Source organism: Fistularia commersonii, chromosome 16, assembly GCF_037954325.1.
Source record: "Fistularia commersonii isolate RoL2024-O1a breed Wild chromosome 16, RoL_Fcom_v1.0, whole genome shotgun sequence".
NCBI classification, from domain to species: Eukaryota; Metazoa; Chordata; class Actinopteri; order Syngnathiformes; family Fistulariidae; genus Fistularia; species Fistularia commersonii.
In genome coordinates, this window is record NC_141299.1 from 1,660,078 (window position 1) to 1,685,244 (window position 25,167).

Below are 25,167 nucleotides of genomic sequence, written 5' to 3' on the forward strand. Positions count from 1 at the left end.
CCATCGTTAATCAGCAGTCAAGCGGAGGTCTGGGGGATCGGCTCCATCGATTCTCTCCCGGGGAAACCGATTCAATCAGGGGTATTACTTAAATGGAGCAAAAACAGAGGGAGTACGGTGAGGAAGGCCAAGAGGACGGGAACACGACGAGCCGCTGGAGAGGATTTAACTTCTCACGGCGGGGGATGGAGATGTAAGGTAAGGATGAGCTGGGGTTTGCGATTTGACCGTGCAGAAGGGAAGGTCGTCAATTGAAAGATCCACCTGAAAATGTTCTCAATTCTGTTTATTTTTTTAATTTTGTCATTGCTGTCGTCAGTCTGTTTAGTTTTGGTTTGTCTATTTTTCACCTTTACTGTCTTTTTTTTTGGTGGTGTTCTCTTTGCTGTCTATTAACTTGCAGATGTATTTTGCTATTTTCTAACAGTCCTTTAATTGTCTCTCTACATTTATATTCATATTTATTGACACTATAACTGTTACGCTGCCGTGACAAAAGAATTTAAGATAAACTTTTTGGATACCCATCAGGGAAATTCCTTTGTCACAGCAGCGTAACAGTTGTAATGTCAAAAAATAAGAAAGTAAAATAAATATGAATTAAAATGAGAATAATATCAATATGAGATTTCCTCAGTATTGACACCAGAGAAACGGTATATAGTCCCACCTTCAAAAGAAGAGTGGACAGGTAAAGAAATAACTCGAGGAAATGAAAGCTATAGAGTAAAACATCGTAGGAGCTGCTGCGACACGCTGCTGTCTACCAGCGCCATCTGGAAAAAAAAAATTCCCTTATGGGGATCAATAAAATTTATGCCATTTTTAAAATATCGAGGAGACTTCAAGAGATGTTAGCAAGCAGGCAGGAAAACAAGAGTCTGGCACTCTTCGCGTTTTAATTATTGATGAGTTCAGATTTATTCAGCTGGCTCTGAAAGTTTGAAAGGTGTTACCGTCTCCGCTCGTATGGCGGTTTCAAAGTGCTTTACACCAGACTGCGTTCACCTCTTCACACACCGAGCCGCCACGCATGGCGCTAACCAGATCATCAAGAGACATGCGGAGTTTAACGTCTTACCGTCAGATCCTTTGGCTTGACCGGCCCAAAAACGGATTTAGTCAAAGGAGATGAGCTCCCAGCAAAGGTCTGTGTGCAGGTTGAAAGCAAGTAGCTCAGATTGTTTTCATTCATATAAACAACAAACTCTAAATCTCAAAGCGTGCCTTTGTCAAAAGTGTCTGCCAAAAAGTCTGAATATAATACCGTAATTTCCAGAGCGCATCTGAATATAAGCCGCACCGGCTAAAAATAACAAAATAAATATATGTGCACATATAGTCTCAGTTAGCTGCAGGTATCCATGTTGTAACATGTCGTTGGCCCCAAAAAAGTCAATAAATTAGCCGCATCGTTGTTTCAGCCGCAGTGTTCAAAGCGTGGGAAAAAAGTAGCGGTTTATAGTCCGACGGTAATAAAATGACGGTACTTATCAGAAGAAGTCCGGGTCTATCGGTGAAAGACAATCAACAAGATTCCCCTCTGGAGGCAATGAGTCCTAGATAGGCCAACTTGTGACTGCTGACGGAGGTCCTACCCTGAGTACCAGACAGCAAGCTTCTGTTCTGTTGCTACAGTCCGACCTGGGCTAGCTCTGACGGATTAAAGGTGGGAGTTTAGCACTCCGAGTGTCTTTTTAACCAAACATGTTTCATCGTCTCGCCCGACTGTGACTTACCAGTCTTTCCCATGCTAGGTTGACTTAGCAATCATCGCAAATAAGTTTGTGCAAACCCAAACAGCTCCCCTGAGATTCCACCTTCATGCATGAAAGCTGAATAACTTATCTGGGTTGTCCACTTTTGAGGCGTCCCGTGGTCCACCAGCGTTCATGACAAACGGAGGCAACGTCACCTGGGCTGAGCTTCACCCTGGGCCACCGCTCGATCGCAGAATGACATACAGACACTGAAACTTCCCCGATATCTCAAACCTTCTGACCCACATGCAAACTCCACCGCGAAGGAGCCGAGGCAAAGATCTTATTGACACCGACGTGTTTTCCTTGGACCAGTCATTGAGGTAATGCACTGTAATATTTTCAGCAGCACCTTTCATCCCGAAGTGGAACACCTCCAATGTCTCAAGCGATATTGGGCGGATGAGACTCACCGTATTGTTTTTTTTCAAGGGGCATGATTTGCTAAAATCTCCAAAACCAACGTTTTCTGATCATTTTATCTGAGGCTTGGAAAAGATAAATGCGCTCAGACATAATTTGCTGCATCTGACCTTGATTATACATAATGAGACTTGCCAAGGCCAATGATATGATGAAATCACTCACAGACGCACAAAACGGGGTAACACATCGACTCGCGCGCGCACACACACACACACACAGCCGGTCCCGATCATACTTATTACTTTGAGAATCTTCAAAGAGCTCTTTGATCACCTCCTTTAAAATCAAGTTCATAAAGAGTGCAAATAAGAGATGGCCTGTAGTTCCAGCCGTATGCAAAGTTGGGTGATAAGGCAGAGCAGCAGTGCCAGGAAGCCTGACCTCTGAAGGATCTGTGTCTTATCTGCAGAGGGAACACTGGTTAGATGTGAGCTTAATATGTAAATTCAGAAGAAACGCCAGTGAATTTCACGGTCCGCCGGGATTTCATTCTTTCCTGCGGATAAGGCCACGGCTACTTTCAACTTAAACTGCTGTCCAACTTACTTGTGAAGTTTACACGCGATTATAAAGCTGCCTCCAAAAGACATTTGCAAATTTTTCAGTTCCACTCTCTGAAATTCAAAATGCAGAACTGTATCCTAAAAACCCGAGGGGTGACTTTAGTTTCAGAAGAGGAGCGAAGAAGATGAAAGAATACAAACTACACTTGTCCGATGCTGTGGTCAACACTGCCGAGTCCTAACGTCCTTGATGCGGGATATAAAAGAAAACAGAAAAGGACCAAAAAAGACAAGTGGTGGCGCAAATCCATCTAAAAACCAAGCAGATCAAGAAAACTCCAAAGCAGCCATATGAGACTGATGAGGAAAATCGCATTGCGGACTTGTCAACGGTGACAATCCTCGATACCATCCAAAATCTTGCCCAGACGCTGAGTGGACATACATGTTCTCCAACATGGACCCCATACTGTAGCTGCAGAAGCCGGTGGACAAGCAGTGTCACATGAACACCACCATAATGATTCTTCTGAGGGTGCTAATTAGGAGCAAAAGCAAACTACACCTGTCTTTAAATTACAAAGCGCTATGCAAAATATACAGATATGCAGAAGTGTGGAGGGACTGCTAGGCCAAGAAGAGGCACATGTGGAGCGTCATTCCCAGCCTGAAATGACCTTGGTTTCAATGCCTTGCCGCCTTTCCTGTCCTCAAACCGCACAGAACAATGACACACATGAGCTGTAAACTCACCCAGCCGCCTCTCACCGCAACATTTTGCGGTCCGCTGTGCGAATAGAAGGTTACCTCGGACTCTCTGGTGACCGAGAGCCCTGAAACAACAGCGGCTGATTTTAATTTTTCATAAGAGTGCCCCCCGAGCAACGGCACCACCTGCTGACCTTTGAAATACGAGTGTACAAGGTGAGGCCCGCTTGCAGATGGGCAATTACGCAGGGGCATTGTGAGCACAAAGGCTTGGGGAACCATCTCACTTCATAATTAAGACAGTGTCAGAGCTTCGGTAATGCTTCGGTATGTCATTAAAACGGATGACTTTCATTTCAACCGAGGCGGGGATGAATTTTAGGTAAGAGCAGTGTCCCTGTATCCCAAAAAGCAGAGAACAGATAGTACACAGAGGGAGTCGCAGGAAGGCAAACAACACGATTAACCTGCAGGACGCGAACAAAAGCTGAGACAAAGTTTATGTCCAGTTCAGCAAACATCTAGACCTAAGCGCCTTGGATGACCCCAGGGAATGTATACTTCAGTGCCTTACAGAAGACACACGACTCGCGTGCGGGAAAAGCGGCTCTTGCAGCTCGGCCGGAGTAACGCAAGGGAGATGGGGATGTTGATGATGATGCCCAGTTACGTGAGATGTCAAACATCACGAGACCAACAGCAGACCATTTAGATCTATTTCCAACATTTAAGAGGAAAACAGAAGGCCTATAAATAATCCAGCCAAAACATCAAGTGTTGCTTCAAGTGTTCCTGTGGAATGTTGTATAATCTCACCCACTGTGACTCAGTCTGCAGCAACCCACTGAACAGGCCGTAGATTTAAAGATATCACCTCGCTTTAGAAAGGTGTTAGAAAAGCTCCAGAGCGAAATCCATGTTTGAACCAAAAAACAACAAAACTATGAAACCCGAAAGAAGTTGCAATTAAGTTTTGTGGCGATTATGGTTTGGATCTTCCGAGACTTTGGACTTTGTGGAGTTTGTTCTGGTAAGTAAGGTCTTTAGTATTTAAATAAAATATTGGCTTCCACCTGTGTGTCTCCGAGGATCCATCAGATCTCCAAAGCACAATATGGGTCTATAATATGTTCAAATCCTCACACTTGAACACGAAGTACAGCAAATTCCGGACCTTGCTTTGAAACACTGCAGCTTAAACAACAATGTAGCTAATTTATGGATTTTTTGGGGGGGAGAATGCCCCACGCCACTAGAATATTTAGCCTCTTTACAATGAAATTAGCATGAAATTTTGGGGTCGTTCACATCCGACACTGAAGAAGACAACTTTTATGTTTTTTTTATACTAAGGAGAAAGACCAAGATAGCGATTAGCTAGCCGGCTTATATTAAGGTGCGCTCAATAGTCCGGAAATTATGGTACTGATTTGTGTGTGAAAGAAAACCCATCCTGTAATCGAACACCGTGACTTGGGTCTCAGTGAGCCAATCTTGACCTGCCTTACTGTGTTCACGGTATATTTCTATGAGCTCGGTGGTGTTTCGGGAGCACGTGGAGTTGGCCACTCACTGCAAATTGCGTCGGCCTCATCCGAACCATCGCCACATTCTGGCTCTCCGTCACAGCGCCACCTCGCTGGGACACACTGTCCGTTCTTGCAGGCGAAGTCGGTGGTCGCGCAAGTCTTCTTTGCTGTGGAGACATAAGAGGGAGGAGAGACACAACGTTACATCTCAGAAGACGGCTGCAAAAAATCGAGCGGGTGTAGAGGGCGTGACGCAATACAAGAGCAGCGGGTTACATCCAGAGCAAAGCAAACATGTCGGGCCTGATCATCCACTCGACGAGAGGCCACGGGGGTGACGCAATTAGCGCTGTTACTGAAGTCCCCGCAGATCCCTGAACCAAATTCGAAACGATTACCAGGCTCGATTCCAATCCCCCCGCCGACAGTGAACGCTCCGCGGTTGTGTAGCCAGCTGTTTGAGCAACGGCATTTCATGGAGACTGGTTACAAAAACCATCGGTGTTTCATTCACTAACTGCTTCCCCAGGTGAGCCGAGTATGTCTGCCTCAACCATCGACTCCCGCATCGGAGCTGGATACCTGCGCTCGGGTTGCGGCCTCCAGTGAACGTCCAACATGTGTTTGGACTGTGGGAGGAACCCGTAGGAACCCCTTAAAGACACAGGGAGAACATGGGAGACTCCACACAGGAAGGCCTCCTGTGTGCAACCAACCAGGGACCTCTTACTGTGGGGTGAGGCGCTAACCACTGCGCCACTGCTAGTTCACGGTAACTAGCATACAGCAAGCACTGAATGCAAATATTATTAGGTCAGATATAATTCAAAACTGTGTCTCTGATTCCCGTAAGGGGGAAGACCCCTTACGGGAATCCATCCAGGGACCTTCTAGCTGAGAGGATGAAGCGCTAAACACTGCAGTGACCAACTGCACCCAAACACAACCAGAGCCTTCTGTTTTTGGAGCTCGGAGCTCCACGACTTCCTGTTTGGGATCATCAAAGCTCCATTTAACATTTTCCAGGCAGATGCTTCTGCAAGGGTTCTGATGGATTTCAACCAACTCATGACCCATTTTCAGGGTCCGGTCAGGAATCTGCGGAACGTCACTGTGTAGCGGTTTGGTTACAGCCTATGGCCTCCAATGTCCAGTCACCTTCTCCTTGCGAGGAGAAAATTGGAGTACTTGAGTCTGTCACGGGAAAAGGCGAAAAAAATCACTCTCCTTGACAGCGAGAGCCAATGAACAAGAGAAAGCACTCGCTCGGTGTGTGAGCAATGCGTTGCCAGGCCATGATGAAATATACAGGGGGTCTGACAAATGGGAAAAAAAGTGTGTGTGTAGTGTGTGTGCGTGGTTAAGTATGTAGTGTGTTTTTTCTCCCTTCTGACAAGCAATGGAATTAACTGTGACTCGGACAGTTCCATTTTCCTCCATGTGAGCACGGCGGTTCACCACATCACGCTCCTCCTCCGAACCACTCTGGCTTAGCTGAATGCTAAGCTACATTTAACATGAATAAGTAATAATTAACTTGAGTGATGGAAATATGATGTCATAGAAAGTTCATTGGTGTGTATGAACATGGGGGCGACTAGAGGGTAGAGAGTGGCGACCCTCCTTCCCGGAGGTCGATGGTTCGATTTCCGGCTGCTCCCGTCTGCACGCCAAAATGTCCTCTGCTAGGAAACCACCTGACCGGATGCTGCTTGATGGTGGTCTTGTCAAAATCTTTGCCATTACAAGAAGATTTTCCACGAGTATTCACCGTGACTTAGATGACTGACAACGTCCACAGACATGTCCACTATGTCCACTCTACTGCTACTATGTGAAGGGTTGAACGCGGTCCAGTGCTTTGAAACCCCAAGGAGACCATTCCTACAAAGAGCCTTCAAGCCACGGGTCTGCTCCTCACTTCTACATCGCTTCCAAAATGCTTCTTTTGGTGGCAGTGCTAACAGGTTCATGGATACAACTCACGGACAGACAGATTTATGAGCAACCATCGAAGTGGTTCCGTTAAGTCCGGAATTCCATCCAAATATGAACCAGACCCCGATGCACTGGATTTTTAAGGAGGGAATGAAGCCGGCAAACACAAATCTCTGGTGGTGTGAAATTTGCAAGCTGACTAGCCGATATCCGCTGAGGAACGGCAACGCTTGAAGCCACTGAGATGTTTTTTTTTCTGTGTAAATAGGACGGCCGATGCTGCCAAAGTGGATTTAGACCGGGATGGTTTATTTGCTTTAACAAAAACAACACCACCTCATCGCTGGCTGGAAATCTAAAAGCAGCCGATGGAGGCAGGATCAATTTGCTTGGTTGTGATTCGGGCTGGCAGTGCCGGGTTGAGGTAGGCTTCCCTTCCCAGTCAAATAACAGTTTGCTTTTCCTGTTTTTACTGCAGCTGACTGTCTGGGAGGATGGAGTTTGGAGGTTTCAACACCAACTTGTGAACGTTCAAAAGCCCGTCTTGGGTAATTTGAAATTGAATATCCAGAGTTTGGCCTACAGACTGGACATCTGAGAGCTGGCAGCCCCGACCGTCCAAAGATCAGGAAGAAAACCATTCATCATCATCTACACCGCTTATCCTCCAATCAAGAGGCGACTGAGCCGATCCAAGCTGCCATTGGGTGAGAGGTCTGGTTCACCTCAGACCAGACGCCAGTCAATCACACGTCTGGACTGTACAGGTGATTGTCTGCAGTTTTTGGACTGTGGGAGAAATAAGATGGAGGTATGCTCTGGAAAGGAGAGGAATGAAGGTAAGTCAGAGGACAGAGTATATGTGTGTGAATGAGAGGAACTCGTGTGGAACGGTGAGGCTACAGGAATGGATATCGAGAAGTTGGAAGATTTCAAATTCTTGAGGTCAACCATCCAGAGCATAAAAAAACATGTCCAAGAATGTTGGAATGGGTAGAGAAAAGTGTCAGGGATACTTTAAGATAGAAGATTACCCAAAATGAAAGGAAATGTGGGGGAGACAGTGGTGTAATGGTCTACAAACAGAGGCAATGATCAAAAGACAGGAGGCAGAGCTGGAGGTCAAGATGTTAAGGTTCTCTTTGGGAGTGACCAGGATGGATAGGATCAGGAAGTAGTCCATCATATGGCCAGCACATGTGAGATGTTTTAGACATACACTGAGATGGTTGGGTCATGTACAGAGAAGGGGCAGTAGATATATTGGTAGACGGATGCTGGAATTAGAGGTCTAGAGAAAGACCAAAGAGAAGATTGATGGACAAAGAGAATAGGGTTAGATGGAGAAGGTGGAGTCACTGTGGTGACCCCTGAAGGGTAAAGCCCAAAGGAAAAGAAGAATTTGTCACAGGGGTGCAGGACATGTATGACCGAGACAAAGTGATGGCTGTGAATCCAAAGTGAATCCAACCAGGGACCTTCTGGCTGTGAGGCAGAAGCACCAACCACTGCAAATTTGGCAGCTGTGCTTCTCCTTCATGTTGTTTTCCCCTGCTTGATGGGAAAGAAGCGAGCCGGCTTATTAGCCTTCTTGTTTATGTGCGCAGCCTTGGGCGTCCTTTGGCGCACTTGTGGAAAAAGGCGCGACGATGACTGACAGCACGAGCCAGAGCCATAACCATGATATACAAGCAACAGGAAGTGACAACATCTCAGACGCCGCCACGAAAGCGGGACTAATACATACATCATGTTGACGGCATGGTGTAGCAGCTGGAAAAAGAAGCAGTGACGGCCGCTACACATCCAAAACCGGAACGGACGAGTCCATGGACGGGGGAGATTAAACACAAATGGAATCAGAGCGGGGGAGAGAGGAAGGTATCGGCCCGGAATAAATGGAAAGCATGTTATGAGAGATTAGAGGGAAGTCAGAAGCCGGAGACAAAGGAAGGGAAGGGGATGAAGCAGCTTCATGTCGTCCCTCCACGCAAAGGCCAGCGAGTTTTCTTGTCCTTCCCTCCCTCCCCCTGTCAACTCTTTCTCGACCCACCAGCATCACGCCAGCAGCCTGAACTCTGAGCTTTCTCTGACCTTTTAATTGACCTGAAACAAGTTTGTCAATTGGAAATCGAGGGAACAAATTCTGACCTCCCATGGACGGAAATAGCTTTTACGCCACATTTACTCCATGGCTTCCCAAGAGCTACAAGACAAGTAACGTATTTTCTATATTGCAAGTCGCTCCTGAGTATCAGAATAACTTTATATGTCCCTCAGGGACAATGCGGGGACACATGAGGTAGAAGTATATATATATAGACACACACATACAAAATTGTGCAATATGTGTATAAGTCACAGCCAAAAAATGCACAATACGAAGAATAAGACATATATAAGTTGCACTGGACTATAAATTGCAATTTTGGGTGAAATTTATTTCAATTTATTTTAAAATCAGACGAAGAACAGACATTTCACCTTGAAAGGTAATAATAAGAATAAACTACAGAACAACAAGCTGATTCAAATAACTATAGCATAAACAACGTAGCATAACAAGTTTACAAAACTCTCCATCTCACTCCAAATCACTAAATCCATCATTTCTGAACAACTCCAGCAATTCCTCCTCTGCGTGGCTGTTTTTGGAATATCGTTGTCCAAGCTCTGATGGAAAGGCGGTAACACCTGGAAGGTCCTTTCGCAAAGTCATTTATGTTCAACGGGTTGGCAACTACTTGGGTGTGGACACGTAACTGCATCATCGATGAGCCTCTCCCAGCAGCACGTTGTTCAAGCACCCATTTGTGAAGTTGTTTCTCTCGCTGTGGCCATCTAGCTTTTAGCCCGTCATTAGCTATTTTTGTTTTCTTCATTGCAGTTAGGGTATCCTTTGCTTTTTCGCCAGTCCCTCACGAGCTTCTCGCTCACTCCAAACTTTCTTTCTCCTGCTCGATTTGCGTTTTCGGCTGCATACATCACTACTCGCAGCTTGTAATCTGCAGGATAGGATTTTCTTTTTGGGGGACTTGTGTTCGGACTTTCTCAGTTGTCTTTACAAGTAGTGTTTAAATGTCCAATTTGGTATGTGAGGAATAGAAGTAGCAGATACTGGTACCCAAGCAGTGTGAAAATAACGAACATGTGAAATTATATAAACTGCACCTGAGTTTGAGTTGTGGGCCGATCCCCATACCGGCCGCTTCGCACTCGGCTCCAATGAGAGCTGGAGATCATGGCCTGATGAAGCCAACAGAACCACATCATCTGCAAAAAGCAGAGACTCAGTCCCGACGCCACCAGACCGGATCCCCTCGACGCCCTGGCTGCACCTAGAAATTCTGTCCATACAAGTTATGAACAGAATCTGTGACAAAGGCCAGCTGGAGTCCAACTGTCACCAGAAATGGGCCCGACTTACAACTGGCAATGCGGACCTAGATCCGACACTGGTCATACAGGGACCGAACAGCTGGTATGGCGGGGCTCGGTACCCCATACTCCCAGAGTCAAATGCCTTCTCTCATAATCCACAAGACACATGTAGACTGGTCCTATGCCTCCTCAAGGACCCTGGAGAAGGTACAGAGCTGGTCCACTGTTCCACAACCAGGACAAAAACCACACTGCTCCTCCTGGATCTGAGGTTCAACGACCCGACGGACCGTCTTCTCCAGCACTGCTGAATAGGAGCCACTTATAGTCTGAAAAATACAGCACTCGCCTTCCCAAAAAGATGGAATCCATGAAGATGAACCAATATCTGCTTCACATACACACACACATACAGACATTTGAGTTAAACTCACAGTCTATAGTGGAGGTTCTTAAAACATTTGAAGACTTCTTCTCCCTCTTATTCAGGATGGTGTTTTGGGACAGAAGGTTAGCCAGAGAAGCCCAGAGTTGCCTTTCCCTGGAGGAAACCCAAGGTGTTCCCCTGATCCACAGTCCTTCTGGTATCTCCTGGGTCTTCCTCCCGACGGGACCTCGCTGGAACACCTCACCAGAGGAGGCCTCCAGGGGGCCGTCCTGACCAGATGCCACCTCATCTGGCTTCTCTGGATGCCGGTGGAGAACTTCTCTACTCTGACCCCGTTCTGGATAACCAAACTTCTACAGTCTACCTGTTAAACCGCTTCACAAAACACAATCAGCAAAACTGGGATTATAATCCAAGGATGTTGAAGAACACTGACAAGCAGATTAGCAATCACATTGAACTGCGTCCATACGGTACCTCAGAATATCTACCAATGTTCTTTACAATGGCAGAACATGGAGAGCTTCTTTGAGTGTCTGAGCTGTGCACACAGTGTGTGTGTGTGTGTGTGTGTGTGTGTGTGTGTGTGTGTGTGTGTGTGTGTGTGTGTGTGTGTGTGTGTGTGCGTGCCTGTTAGGAGTCTACACCACATTCTCACAGTGACATGACTTGAAATACTAGAGGTAGACCAGAGTACAGGTGAAGGTCAGTGCTTTCATGCAAGTCTTTCAATTTACTCACACACACACACACACGCACACACACACACGCACATAAACACACATATGGAAATGGAAATGAAATATCCAATCGCACCCTAATAGCTACGGGAACACCGTGTCGCCTGCAATTAGGATCTCTTGCCTTCAGTCCCAGAGAAGTTGATTATTTCCAATTTAGAAATGGTCTGAAACATCATTCGGGGCATTAGTGACATCATTTCCCATCAGAGGGCAGCGTGTTTGATCTTTGGCGCTACAAACACACACGCACACACACACACAAACACACACACACGGATAGCGCTCCGCCACGATGAAGGTCAGACTCAAATATAAAAAGAAATACAAACACTCGGGGTGCTTGGCTTGTTTTGTGAGTTGTAAATGAAATGCTCAAATACTTCAAACACAAACGCTTTGAACGCTGTGGCTCAAACAATGATGCAGCTAATTTATTGATTTTTGGGGGGCTTAGAAACATTTAGCCTCGTCACATCTGACCGATGAAATGACCGTAAAATTACAAAGCGGATCAATTCTGGCACTGAATGAGACGACTTACTCAAACAAAGCAGGGATAGAAAATGGATGGATGGATGAACTTTTTCTTGTCTTATGTATTGTTCATCTTTTTCATCAGCCACTGTTCAGAAAAAAAAAAAACATTCCCAGAAACTATTTGTGGATGTTATCAGTATGAATTAATTAAAAATAAAGAAAAATATTCAGTATAAATATCTCATATTACAACATGCACACCTGCGGGTTATAGACAAATGCGGCCTATATATGTACACATGGATTTATTTAAATAATGGCGTATAGGTACTCAGTACGAAGAGTACTTTTATGGACTCTTTTATGCAGTATTTTTATGGACTTTTAATATCAAAGAACTGTCAGGTCATCAGCACTAATCCGTCCTCCAGCCAGTTAGGCATCACTTCCTGCCAATGTATTCTCCAGCCAGAAGTCCCTGCTTCATTTAGGAGACATCTGGTGGAGATTTCAGAGGTGTCAGAGGGAGGACCAGGACCTCTGAGACATCATGGCGGGATAAACAACCCTCTTATCTAAACATCATGGAGAGACCTTCAACACACAACCAGGCAACTTGGGGTCTCCAATGAACCCTGTCTCTGTTCGTGCAGCACCTTCTGCACCCTACAAACAACCAGGAAACATCCACCACCCAGTAACTTCCACCTGAGCCTCGGTCCATGAGATTCAACGGGTTCTCACTCCCTTCTTTAGCGTTACCTTTTCGGAGGTAGTACGAGATAGAAGACTATTAGTCAGAATGGAAGCAAAGGTTGAGGAGACACTGGTGAGATGCCCTACAAACAGTGACAATGTCCAAAAGACAGAAGATGCTGATGTTCTCTTACGGAGTGACCAGGATGGATAGGATCAGGAATGAGTCTATCAGAGGAACAGGACATGTGAGATGTTTTGGAGAGAAGGTCAGAGAAGCTAGACTGAGATGGTTGGGTCATGTACAGAGGAGGGATAGTGAATATATTGGCAGGCGAATGCTGGAATTGGAGGTCTAGAGGGAGACCAAAGAGAAGATGTGTGGATGTAGTGAGAAAGGATATGAAGGTAGTTGGTTTGAGAGAGGAGGATCCAGAGAATAGGGTTAGATGAAAGTGGATTCACTGTGGACACCCCTGAAGGGAAAAGCCCAAAGGAAAAGCAGAATTTGTCACAGGGGTGCAAGACATGTATGACCGAGACAAAGCGATGACTGAGATGGGTTGGACATGAACACTCCTCTGTTCATGTCCAAACCATGGTGAAGATCTGGGTAGAGGGTTGCTGAAGGTGGAGCTGCCAGGCTGGAGGTCCAGAAGAAGACCAAAGAGAAGAAGTGTCGATGCAGTGAGAGAGGATATGGGGTAGTTTCGCTTCACCCTTTCAGACTCCAGTCCAGGTAATCCCACAAGGTTGCTCTTTTCTTCCAACGAATGACACCCCTGTTAGCATTACAACCCCCCTTAGAGCTGGCTTCTGGCCATCAGCTCTTCCATTTCCAAAACAAGTCACCATGACCTACACCCATCAACATCCCCGGCACTTCTATTCAGAGACTCCCTACAGGTCATTAGAAGATGCTAAGACAAGAAGAATTCGACAAGAATTCAGCATGACCTGTATGACTGACCTCCACAGACATAGATGTTTTCACCGCCACCATTCAAATGGCAAATGGAAGCATCTGTCCGCTTTTTTCCGAACAATTCCCAGCTAAAATTGGAATACTTGGGCTGAAACTGAAACACCAGAGCTTTTTTCCACAGCTGTAAACAAGTGTACGGAAGGGTAATAGATGGTGCTGCTCGGTGTTGTGATCGGCTAAAGAGCTGAGGAAGAGAACGCGTCAGCGCGGAGAGGGAGGCTGTTCATCAGCCGCTATGTGTTTGTGTGTGTGTGCGTGTGTGTGTGTGTGTGTGTGTGTGTGTGTGTATATGTGTGTGTGAGCGAAAAACAAAGAGAGTATAATATTGGTCTTGTGAGGAGATTAAGAGCCTGGTCTGGTTCCGCATTGGGAGCTAGAGACACAGCGGAGGCGAAGAAAAGAAAAAAAAAAAAATTCTGAAGGTGTTTTGTCCTGTAGCAGTGTTAAACCAGGACAAAGGCAAAATATGGAAAATCATCATTTTGGTTATTTTGTTATTTGGAGATCTGGATCGATGAGATCTGCTCGGGAAGCAAATGCGTAACCAATTAACAATAATTGTAACTGTAATTCAGATGTAATCACGCTTCTGTTTGAATTTAGAGCAAAAAATCACTTTCTGATAAATTGGCCACTAATTGGAAACTTTTTTTTAAAATTAGACTTTATTTAAAAGATTAATCCAACGTTATTAACTATTTTGTAACAGTTCAGAATTATCTTTGTTATTTATGTCATTTTTTAATGGTGTGGTAAGTATATTTTTAATATTCATATCTTACATTATTATTACATTATTACATTATCACTTTATTTAGGAATCTAAACATTATATCTGTTCTTTAATTTAAAGGAAGTGTACATATTATATATATATATATATGTATACACACAAACTAAACAATTGTTTTATATATTTATGTGTGTGTGTGTTTTAGTCAGAATTTATGTAAATCAAGGTGATTAAAAATGTAGGCTTCCCATATATGTATTTTCACACACACACACACACACACACACTCACACTCTGAAATACATTAAAAGCACTATTGTCAAGAGGAACTGTTATGAGTGTATTTGATGTGTCACTGGATCTGTGTGTGTGTGTGTGTGTGTGTGTGTGTGTGTGTGTGTGTGAGTGTTAGATCCATAGAGAATAATAGCAATTTAACAGCATGGCTATGGTTGGGTTAGGAGATGATTTTCCTTCTTTTCTTTGTATAGCCGGTCCGGGGTCCGCCCTCCATGTGAGTGCATGTTTTCATCACGTACATACAAGCGTTGTATGTACCGACACACACTATCAAATGTACGCCAGGCGTGGCGTATATTCAAAGGTCAAAATTCACGACTGGATCATTTCTGATGAGCGTTAAACCCGCACAGGCACGGAACATCTGCGTTCATTTCCTGCATAATCCGGTAGGTTCTCCAGGAGCTCGTAGCCAAACGGAGCAGTACCACCACCCATCCTGGGGGGCGCTCTTGCGCGCTGAGTGGATTTAACAGACCCACCAAACAAATCAGTCTTCTGCCTCTGTCCCTGAATCTCCACGATCACCAGCTCTTCCACCGTCGCCACCTTTGTTACTGTTCGACACAGAACTCAGAGCTGAACTCTGAACCGTGCACTGCCCTCTAGTGGACAAACTGCTCAACAGCAATGGCGAGCAGAGCGCAAAGCTGAAAGAAAACTTTCTACGCTGCTTCGGGGCAAGGAAACATTTGAAAGCACACGATAATGAAAGCACCATATGATTGCAGACAATAACATAAAAATAAAATGTTCAGTTATGCTGTATTTTATTGAGAATGCTAATAGAAGAGTACAGAGAAGGCCAGAGGGAGCTGCATTAAATTTTTGTCTAGAAAAAGCATGTGACGGGGTGCTAAGAGAGGAACTCTGGTACTGTATGACGAAATCTGGAGTGGCAGAGAAGTATGTTAGACTGGTGCAGGACATGTATGCTCGCTGTGAGACAGTGGTGAGGTGTGCTGTAGGAGTAACAGAGAAGTTCAAGGTGGAGGTGGGACTCCATCAAGGTTCAGCTCTGAGCCCATTTTTGTTTGCACCGATGATGGACAGGCTAACAGATGGGGTTAGACAGGAGTCTCAATGGTCCATTTTTGCAGATGAAATTTTGATGTGTTGTATGAGCAGGGAACGGGTTGAGGAAAATCTAGAGAGGTGAACGTATGCTCTGGAAAGGAGAGGTATGAGTGTTAGGGTCAACAGTCCAAAGCAACGGAGATTGTGGAAAAGAGGTGAAGAGACTTGTTCAAGCAGGTTGGAATGGGTGAAGTGTCAGGGGTACGAAGAGATAGAAGACTATCAGCCAGATTGAAAGGACAGGTGGACAAGACAGTGATGAGATGGTCTACAAAAAGTAACAGTGACCAAAAGCGACAGAGCTGGAGGATGCAGAGATGAAAATAATGAGGTTCTCTTTGGAAGTGACCAGGATGGATAGGATGAGGAAAGAGTCTATCTAGGAGGGAGGGTGAATATATTGGCAGATGGAAGCTGGAATTGGATGTCTAAAGGAAGACCACAGAGAATATCTATGGATGTCGTGAGAGATGATATGAAGGTAGTTGATGTGAGAGAGGAGGATCCAGAGAATAGGGTTAAACAGGGAAGGTTGATTCACTGTGGTGACCCCTGAAGGGAAAAGCCCAAAAGAGAAGAAGAAGAAGAAGAAAATGAAGGTTATGCTGTATTTTAAAAATATAAAGTTGCATATGACCTGCTTTCTGTTACGTCCTCTAATTTGCAGGTTTTGGAGCAAATCTCTTTCGGAGCAGAGAGACTAAACACCAGAATACCATCATGCAATCAACACCAATGGAGAAGAGGCAGAAGGAAACCATATATAGAACTCCTGCACAAAGGTTAATCTGTCTCCTGTGAGAGTTTGTGTGTGTGTGTGTGTGTGTGTGTGTGTGTGTGTGTGTGTGTGCTGATGGATCTGTCCATACCACTGTCGGGTTCACTCGTTTTAGGGAAACGCACTTTCTATCTACTTCGCTTTCCAAGGAACGTGAAGAAGCCGCCTCTTATTTATGACTCATGTCGGTGTTATGGGGATGAAAAAAAAAATGAAGAGCTGGTTGCCATGGCAGCGAGATGATTACATGTTATCATGAGCCGCCCCTCCCTCGTGAAAACAGCATTTATGTAATTGCATAAAATTAATGCATGTGTGAGGTGAAGAGCAGCCATGGTGTCTGCTTAGGAGACGAGCGGGAGATGTGGAGGTTCCTCTTTGGGAGTGAGGAGGACGGAGAGGATCATCTACCACATGATAGATGATCGGGAGGTGAAATCACGCTGAGATGGTTTGGGAAGGTTGGGGAAGATCTGGAGGAAGACCAGAGAGGAGGTTTATGGATGGAAGGAAAAGGTCAGGAGGGCAGATGGTTTGGAAGTTGGTGACGTTTTGTTTCCTGCACATCTGGAGGACATACCGGTTGGCCGTCATGTCACCACGTGGCTGGGGTAGATGTTTACCTGCTAGTAGATGTTTACCACGCCAGGGTGATCTAAACCTGGTAGAAACCACCACCAGAAGCTCCTTCCGGATCCTTGTTTTCATCCGTCGGTTCGGGACCATCAGTCTGCCTCTGTCAAAGCCCAGATCTCCAAACCCTGGAGACCCTCAGACACCAGGAATCCCCACCTTGTTGTCCGAGCCGGACGCTACGACTCCTCAGCAGCTCCGAGAGGCCAGAAGAACACAAACACACACTCTCACAACAGCTGTGTGGGTGTGTGTTCAGGTCTCTACATGTGTTCAGGTCCCTATGTGTGTGTTCAGGTCTTTACGTGTGTGTTAGTGTGTGTGTTCATGTGTGTGATGTTTTTGTTTGTTTAGATCCACAAAGGCTGGAGTGAATCGGAAGTCAAATCCTTCTCCTGCTCCTCAGACATGACATATGCACAGAGAAATCAAAGAGCGCGCGCACACGCACGCACACACACACACACACACACACACACACACACACACACAGAAATCCCTCTCTCTCTCTCTCTCTCTCTCCAATTGGCCATATGGGTGACATCCGGCTCTCAGACTTGACCTGCATTGATTCATTCAACAGTCAGACATTGATACAGGCGCCTGCACTTGCACGCATGCGTGCACGAGCGCATACACACACACACACACACACCCATACATGAATACACAAGCACAAAGAACCTGACTTTCCTCCGCTGATGACACTCCAATCTCATCAGACACACACTTTCCCAGACAGGGTCATCGTTTTAATGATATCTGCCATCAATCCAGGAGCTCACGCCGACTCCGCCCACACACACACACACGCACACACACACACACACACGTCTGACCGATGTTATTAGGGGTTGATTGCCACGCAGCCACACACCACATTACTATTAATATACCCGTCTCCTGACTGCACTGGAGACCTGAGGGACATTCAGGTGTAGAAGATAAGGATGCTGGGCTGGATCTTCACAGATCTTCACCTCAAAGCATCTCTTTCACCACGGCATGATGGTCTAATCTATAATTCATCTTCGCTGTTGCAGCCGGACCACTAAACAGCATTGAAATACCCACAAAAAGCTGAGCGTAAACTATGATACAACACACACATATATGTACGTTTGTGTGTGTGTGATAAATTGTGAATGTCTGGGATTGAATATGACTGACACTTAAAATGAATGTGTTTAATGACAAACCTTAGAGGTGAGTCGTTTTCCAGCAACGCTTCAGAAAAACATCGCTGGCGTTTCAGAAGCCAGAGGTTTCGTAAGAGGACAAAGAGCAAAAACGATACGTTTTTTTTCTTTTTTTCCCCTGTTGTTGCCGGATGGGATGGAAGCCGGTGGAGATGCGGGGCGCGTGTCGCTTCCCAGCTGAGATGTGTTCAGACGTCCTTGGAGGGCCCTCAGACGCCCGGCAGGTGGAGGTGACAGGAAATGGAATTAGCAAAGGCATGATTTCTGTGCAGCGTTTGCTCCGAAAGAAGTGTTTCATTAACCGGTCTCGCTCACTAGTGCGTGATATTGTATGTTCTCACACACACACACACACACACACACACACACACTCACTCACTGGGGGCCAGGAAATCTGTGCAAAAGCAGAGAGGGGGTGGGGATGTACACCATGCTAGGAGCCCCTCCCCCTACATATAAAACACACACACAGTCACAATGTTGTCAAAATAGCCAATTATAAACATCGTGTGTGTGTGTGTGTGTGTGTGTGTGTGTGTGTGTGTGTGTGTGTGTGTGTGTGTGTGTGTGTGTTTGTGTGTGGACGGTCCTGGACAGCTGGATGCTGTGGATCCAGCAGCACAAGAGAACAAACGCCCACCACCCTGTCCAAAGACTGCTTCATTTGCAATTTTGACTTATTTACATGTGAAACATTTTGAATCTAAATGAATAATCAAACATATTTATGATATAATATAAACGGAGGCGGAGTATGAGCGCCACTCATGTGACAGCGTTTGGATTCTGTAATTCTGTGCTCCATTGTTCCCTGAGTGACTGACAAGCAGAAACAAGCGGGGTTCGGGGGCAGCCGTCCCCCCTCTACCCTTTAACCCCCCCCCTAAAAAAACAAGAAAAAGCCCTTTTAATAGCAAACAATGTCCCTGCTGGCTTTCTAAATCCGCGCTCGCCGTGAGTCTGGTCGCCCCTGCATCCAAGACCGTTGTCATTCAGGCCCCGCGCCGCAGGCACGCCGGGCGCCGCCGGTCAGCACACATGACAAAATTACAACCGGGCTTATTATCCGTGTGGGGGGGGGGAGGAGAAAAAGTGTGGCTGGTGGGAGTGGTCGGAGGCGGAGGAGCCTGCCGAGCATCTGCAGACAAAAAGGAAAACATCCTCCAGCTGCTGATGGGGAAAAAAAAAAAAAGAAAGAAACGCGTCTGGGTTTGGAAATGAAGCGGCGGGGACGAGCGGGTGACACGGTGACCCCGCCTCCGTCTGCGCTCGCAGTGCCAAACAACAACCACCAACACCTCCTTTGTCTCCGTTGCCACGCTTACTGCTTCTCCTCCTTCCTTCCCTCCTTCGTCTCCCCGCTGGCCCGCAGACAGTTGTCGATTCCTTTGTCTGTTCCGCCCGTGATTCCAAGATTATTAAGAAAAGAAAATGAAGCAAAACACCTATCTAATGAAAGGATGCTGTCAGTGAATCAAAACCACCCCCCTCTACTCTTCCATCCTTCCACTCCTCCACAGGGGAACGATGTGACCAGGACCGTTTTATTGGATAAAAAACAAGGTATAGAAATCGATTATTCATGTCATGCAGAGACACTCATTCATTCACTCTGTCATTCAAGCATCATGTACAGAATTACAACCATTCATTCTTTCATCAACACCTTGCATGGAGGTATTTAACTATTAAACCTGTCATTCACACGTCTGGACGCTGTAGGGTCTCCAATGGACCTCCACCATGTGTTTGGGCTGTGGGAGGAACATGGTAAACCCTGAGGAACCCCAGACGTGGGGAGAACATGGAGACACCACACAGGAAGGCCTCCTGTCCAATCAGGGCTGTGAGGCATCAATATCTATATACATATATATGTTTAATACATATACATATATAATAATAATAATACATGGGATTTTTATAGCGCTTTTCATGACACTCAAAGACGCTTCACAAGTAAAAAAAAAAAACATATATATATGCGTGTGTATGTATATACATATATATATTTATATATATACATATTATACATATGTATATATGTTTAATATATATATATATGTGTGTGTGTGTGTGTGTTTGTATACAAATATATACGTATATGTATATTTACATGCACATATATACACACACACATATATATATACACACACCCATATATATGCACGTATGTATCTATGTGTATATATTTACATTTTTATATATACACACATATTATACATATATACATATGTATAATATGTATATATATAAATATATATATGTATATACATACACACGCATATATATATATATATATATATATATATATATATATATATACACACACATATATGCATATATACATATATAGACACATATATACGCATGTATGTTTGTATATCCATATACACATACATGCTTTTACATATATATATATGTATGTGTGTGTGTGTATACATATATATGTATCACATGCACATACAGGAATGTCTAAGAATATTAGAATATTGTGATAATGTTCTTTATCTTCTGTAATACAATAAAAAAAAACAAAAATTACTTTTTCATGATATTCTATTATTTTGAGATAAAATTTTTGAGTTTTCTTAAGATGTAAGCCATAACCAGCAATATTAAAATAATATAAGGCTGCAATATTTCAGTTGATTTGTAATGAATCCAGAATGTATGACATTTTTGTTTTTGTGATTGCATTACAGAAGATGAATAACTTTATCACAATATTCTAATTTTCTGAGACAGTCCTGTATATCTATACATGTATATGTGTGTGTGTTTATATATAAATATATATATAAAGACTGCTCCCAAAAACAAAGGGAATACTTAAACAATACAATGCAACTCCAAGTCAATCGCACTTGAAATGGGAAATCAAAAGCGTCCACTTAAGACGCAACAGTGATTCATTTTACACCCCAGTTGGATCAGCCTGTAGTGGGTTTTTCCACTTTAAAATCCAAATCCAGACCTCCATGGGTTCATACATGTGATTTCCAAATGATCATTTTTGTGTGATTATGTTGTCAGCACATTCAATTATGTAAAGTTCAAAGTATTTCATTATTCAGATCCAGGATGTGTTATTTTAGTGTTCCCTTCATTTTTCTGAGCAGTGTATATATGCACGTTTACTTGCACAAAATGCTTCAAATCACCTTTGGTAAAGTTAAGCTCCCCGAAAGAATCCCAGGGCTAAAATTTTGAATCCACTTTTGCGGGTTTTGTGTCAACGGGCCGAGCAGCAGCGGCTCATACTCGTTGCTTCCTGCACGTGAGCTCCGGCGTGGGGCACGGCCGCGCGGAGCAGCGTGGATCCTCGCGAGCATCCAAGCACGCGGCGAGACGTAATTCCTAACATCTGTGATATCTACTGATTTCACATTCAAACACGAGGATCCTCCGCTCTTTTCAAGTCTCCGACTTCGGGGTAATGAATTTTAATTCACAACCGGGGATCGCGCCGGTGTTTTCTTTCTTTCTTCTCGTCGTTATCACGCATGCCTTTTCATCGTCTCATCCTAGAGATGGAAAGAATGTAATGAAGGAAAAACAAAACAGGGCCGGCGTCTAATTTCCAGCTGTTATTCTTCGCCGGGACGCATCTGCGAATCGTCGGAGGAGTGTGTTTGGGTCCGGCTGACCCGTAGTTACCTCCGGCTGTGTGGCTCTTTAATCACGGCGGGTATCGGGGCCACGTTTGTGATATAATCAGTCCCCCACTTCCTCCTCCTGCATGTTTCTCAGTCACCTAGGTGTATCCACGGATACCCTGGGCCAGCAGAATACAAATACCCATTACCACACACATACACACACACATACACACACCGCAACCTTCCCTGTCGTCTCGGCTGTTCCGCCCCCCCCCCCGCCCTTTCATTAACGCTTCCCCTGTTTCGACAGACCCGCCGACTATTTGTTCAGTTTTAATAACCGGGACGGCTGGGACTTCATTTGCGGATGGCGGTGCGTCTACAAAGCGGTGCGGGACGCCGAGCTAACCGCGGCGAAAACAGGGGAGCGCACGGCATTTTCACTTTGCTTTTCCCCCGCCGTGGATGACGAGACGTCCCTCGTGACGACCTCACCTTTCTGGTTTTTCCTTTTGAGAAACAAAAACAGAGGGACCTCCTGTGAAAGAGCTCCCGCAGGTGCTCTTGGACATACAGCACAATTGTGGAATCGCTTCTGGCCGGACTAACCCAAAGGAGATGCCAGGGAGGGAAGGGGGGGGGCGAGGGGGCGAAGGGCGCAGGGCCGGTGCCCGTCGATGATGGGGTGGGCATGTTTTGGAGGCCGCGGTGTGAGGGCACGGCTTTTTTCGGTGGCGGGAAACAAAGCCAAACTCTTCATGGCCATCCAGAGATGCAAATTGCTCTTCATCAAAGTTTCACACTCCGCTTCCAGCGAACAAAATGCAAATGCCGGCCTCTTGGCCGGAGCTGTTGGAACCCCCTCTCTTCCCCCTGTGCCCTTTCACCGCTTGCAACTGGCGGTTCTTGAGATGAACGGCAAGGTACTAGGAAAGTAGTATTTTCACACACACACCGAGCATACATATTGGCGCTCGCACACGTGCCTTCGGGCCTAATCATCCCTCCTTCGGTAGGGTTTTGATCTGGCATCCCACCGGAGAGGGGGGAACTCGCGATTAACCCCACGCCTCAAATTAGGCCGGGCATCAGCCGTCAAAAGACATCCCCTGCCGGAGGGGAGTTTATACCTGATCGTCCTTTTCCCCGGAGGCCGGTCTCAGGTGAGGGGTGTGTCTGCACTGCTGTGTGGGAACCAGGAGACAAAGGCGGCGGCCGGGATTGTGACTTGGTAGGAAATCCGTTGTGGACAGAAAGGCCTTTAATACCGCAGCTCCCGCTTCCCTTATTGTCATCCGTGACCCTCTTTTTTTTTCCTTCTTCTCTTCAATATTATCTCCGTTTAGCCGCCAGCTACAGGAAGAGGGGAAAATTGTGGCTGAGCCCGATAACGGAAAGGGCATTAACCTTTGAAAGGAGTTTCTTTCAATATTCCCGATAAGTCGATATTGGCTCATAAGCCGTGGCTAAGCAAACAGGACAAGCGGCCTCCGACACATTAGAATACTCCACCGATGGTCCCCGACTCTTCTTCTGAGTGTGCTACGAGGAGCCGGCGCGAGAGGTCCGGGTCGGTTGATGTGAACCAGCCTGGCCTCCGAAAAAAAGCGTGGCTTGATTTGGTAGCGTGGTTCCTCAGAGGGGCCTACGGACAGGCGCAAAGTGGCCCTCTCTGACAATCAATCAGGAGTCGCACCGGCTACCTGCACACGGACATACCAGTCACCACCGGGACGCTTTGCTGGCTCACAAATAGCTACCTAAGCTTTTGTGAGGCTATAAAGGTGAAGCTTGATGACTCTGATGACCAACTCTTACCGGTGCAGAAACCTCGGAGCAGATCCCAGCTCAATGCGGGGCAGCCTTCTGCCTCGACCAGCTGGGGTAGAAAGACAGAACGATCTGTCACATCTCAGGGGGCCACGTTGCTCAGCTCGTAAGGGAGATCATCTTGGAACCAAGCATTTCCGGTTCGATACCTGAGCTCCTCTTGGCTCGTCAAAGTGTTGCTGAGCAAGACACTGAACCCCGAACTGGCTGCCAGCTGTTCCGGGTTCTACCAAGATGGGTCAAACTGCGTCTAGCTGAATGTGACAGAAATAAAGGGATTCTTCTTCATTTCACTTCCATGAATTTTCTCTGCCAAAGTCTGCAATCCCCCTGGGCTGAAGAGAGATGCCGACTTTTCTTAAACGGGGATCCTTGATGACACCGCTTAATTATCGTGGAGTACTTGTTTGGACTAATTTCCCTCGGACTGCTGAAAGCGATTGTCTTTCAGGTAGAAGAGCGAGGGAAGCCAAATGACATAAGGAAGCATTTGCTGTTGTTCCAAATGTTAAGACTGTTGCTTCAGACATCTCGGTTCGACCGCTGTTTGTTATGTGGAGTTTTGTTTTTGTTTTTTTACTGGGAGGTACAATAGGGCTCTTGGGGAATTTTAAAGCGCAGAGCGGATGCATGTTAATCCTGCAGCTTCCCGCTTCCAGGTCATCTCGTTAAATCTGTGCATTATCTACCTTCTCTTCCAAAACTTGGTCAAAACGTTAGGCTTCCAACAATGTCCTGAAAGTGACAACTCGCATCCATGCTAAGAAAGTCCTTCTCTGTTAGCATGAGATGCCCCCCCCCTTTGTTTCCCTGGACATTCCCAGGGCTAGGAGATACTGATGCAAAACTTGAACATTCCTTTTGCGATGCATTCAATTGCTAACATCCTGGGTGCTCCGGTGTGCTGACAAATCTGACTACTTAACCAAATGGACAAACGGCAGCGTAAAATCACCCCAGACCAAAGACTCCAACTCCAAGGACATTTCTCAATTTTCAAGGTCCGTCCATTCAAAGCGGGAACAAGAGGGTAGTTTTGTGGCAGTACAGTGTTTATAGATAAAGGGGCAAAATACTCCGGGGCGTGTAAAGAGCTCTGCGGCTCTTCTTGGAAACTCACATGTGTGTAACTAATAGCTCCTTTCAATCAAAGAGACCCCGCCTCCCCCACAGGAAGACAACTTTGGAAGTGAACATTCCCCTATTCCAGTTAGGTTTGTGTTTTTTGTTTTCTTTTTTCTTCTGCACGAAAGAAAAGTAGATTTAAGGTGATGCAAATCAGCCAGATAGCGATGAAACGAGGGGCGTCAGCTCAACAAACCATCGGACCCGACAGACTGGTGAGCGGGAAGAGGTCGGGGCGAATGGAGGCGACAAGACTGTTAGGAATTCCAGGGTGTTCCGACACTTCTGGTTTTCAACGCTTCTTTTCACATCATTTCGTCTATTATATTCAATCCTCCCTTTTCTTGGAACATTGA

The 25,167-nt window shown here is 45.6% G+C and overlaps 1 protein-coding gene across 3 annotated transcripts in view; it reads right to left on the reverse strand.

Annotated features, from left to right (window-relative positions):
- lrp8 (low density lipoprotein receptor-related protein 8, apolipoprotein e receptor) overlaps positions 1 to 25,167 on the reverse strand; it is a 195,939-nt gene that overhangs the window by 96,586 nt on the left and 74,186 nt on the right. For all 3 annotated transcript variants that reach the window (XM_086162051.1, XM_086162053.1, XM_086162050.1), the window contains exon 3: positions 4,971 to 5,093. In XM_086162051.1, the coding sequence (XP_086018177.1) occupies positions 4,971 to 5,093 (123 nt within the window). The remainder of the gene's footprint in view (positions 1 to 4,970; positions 5,094 to 25,167) is intronic.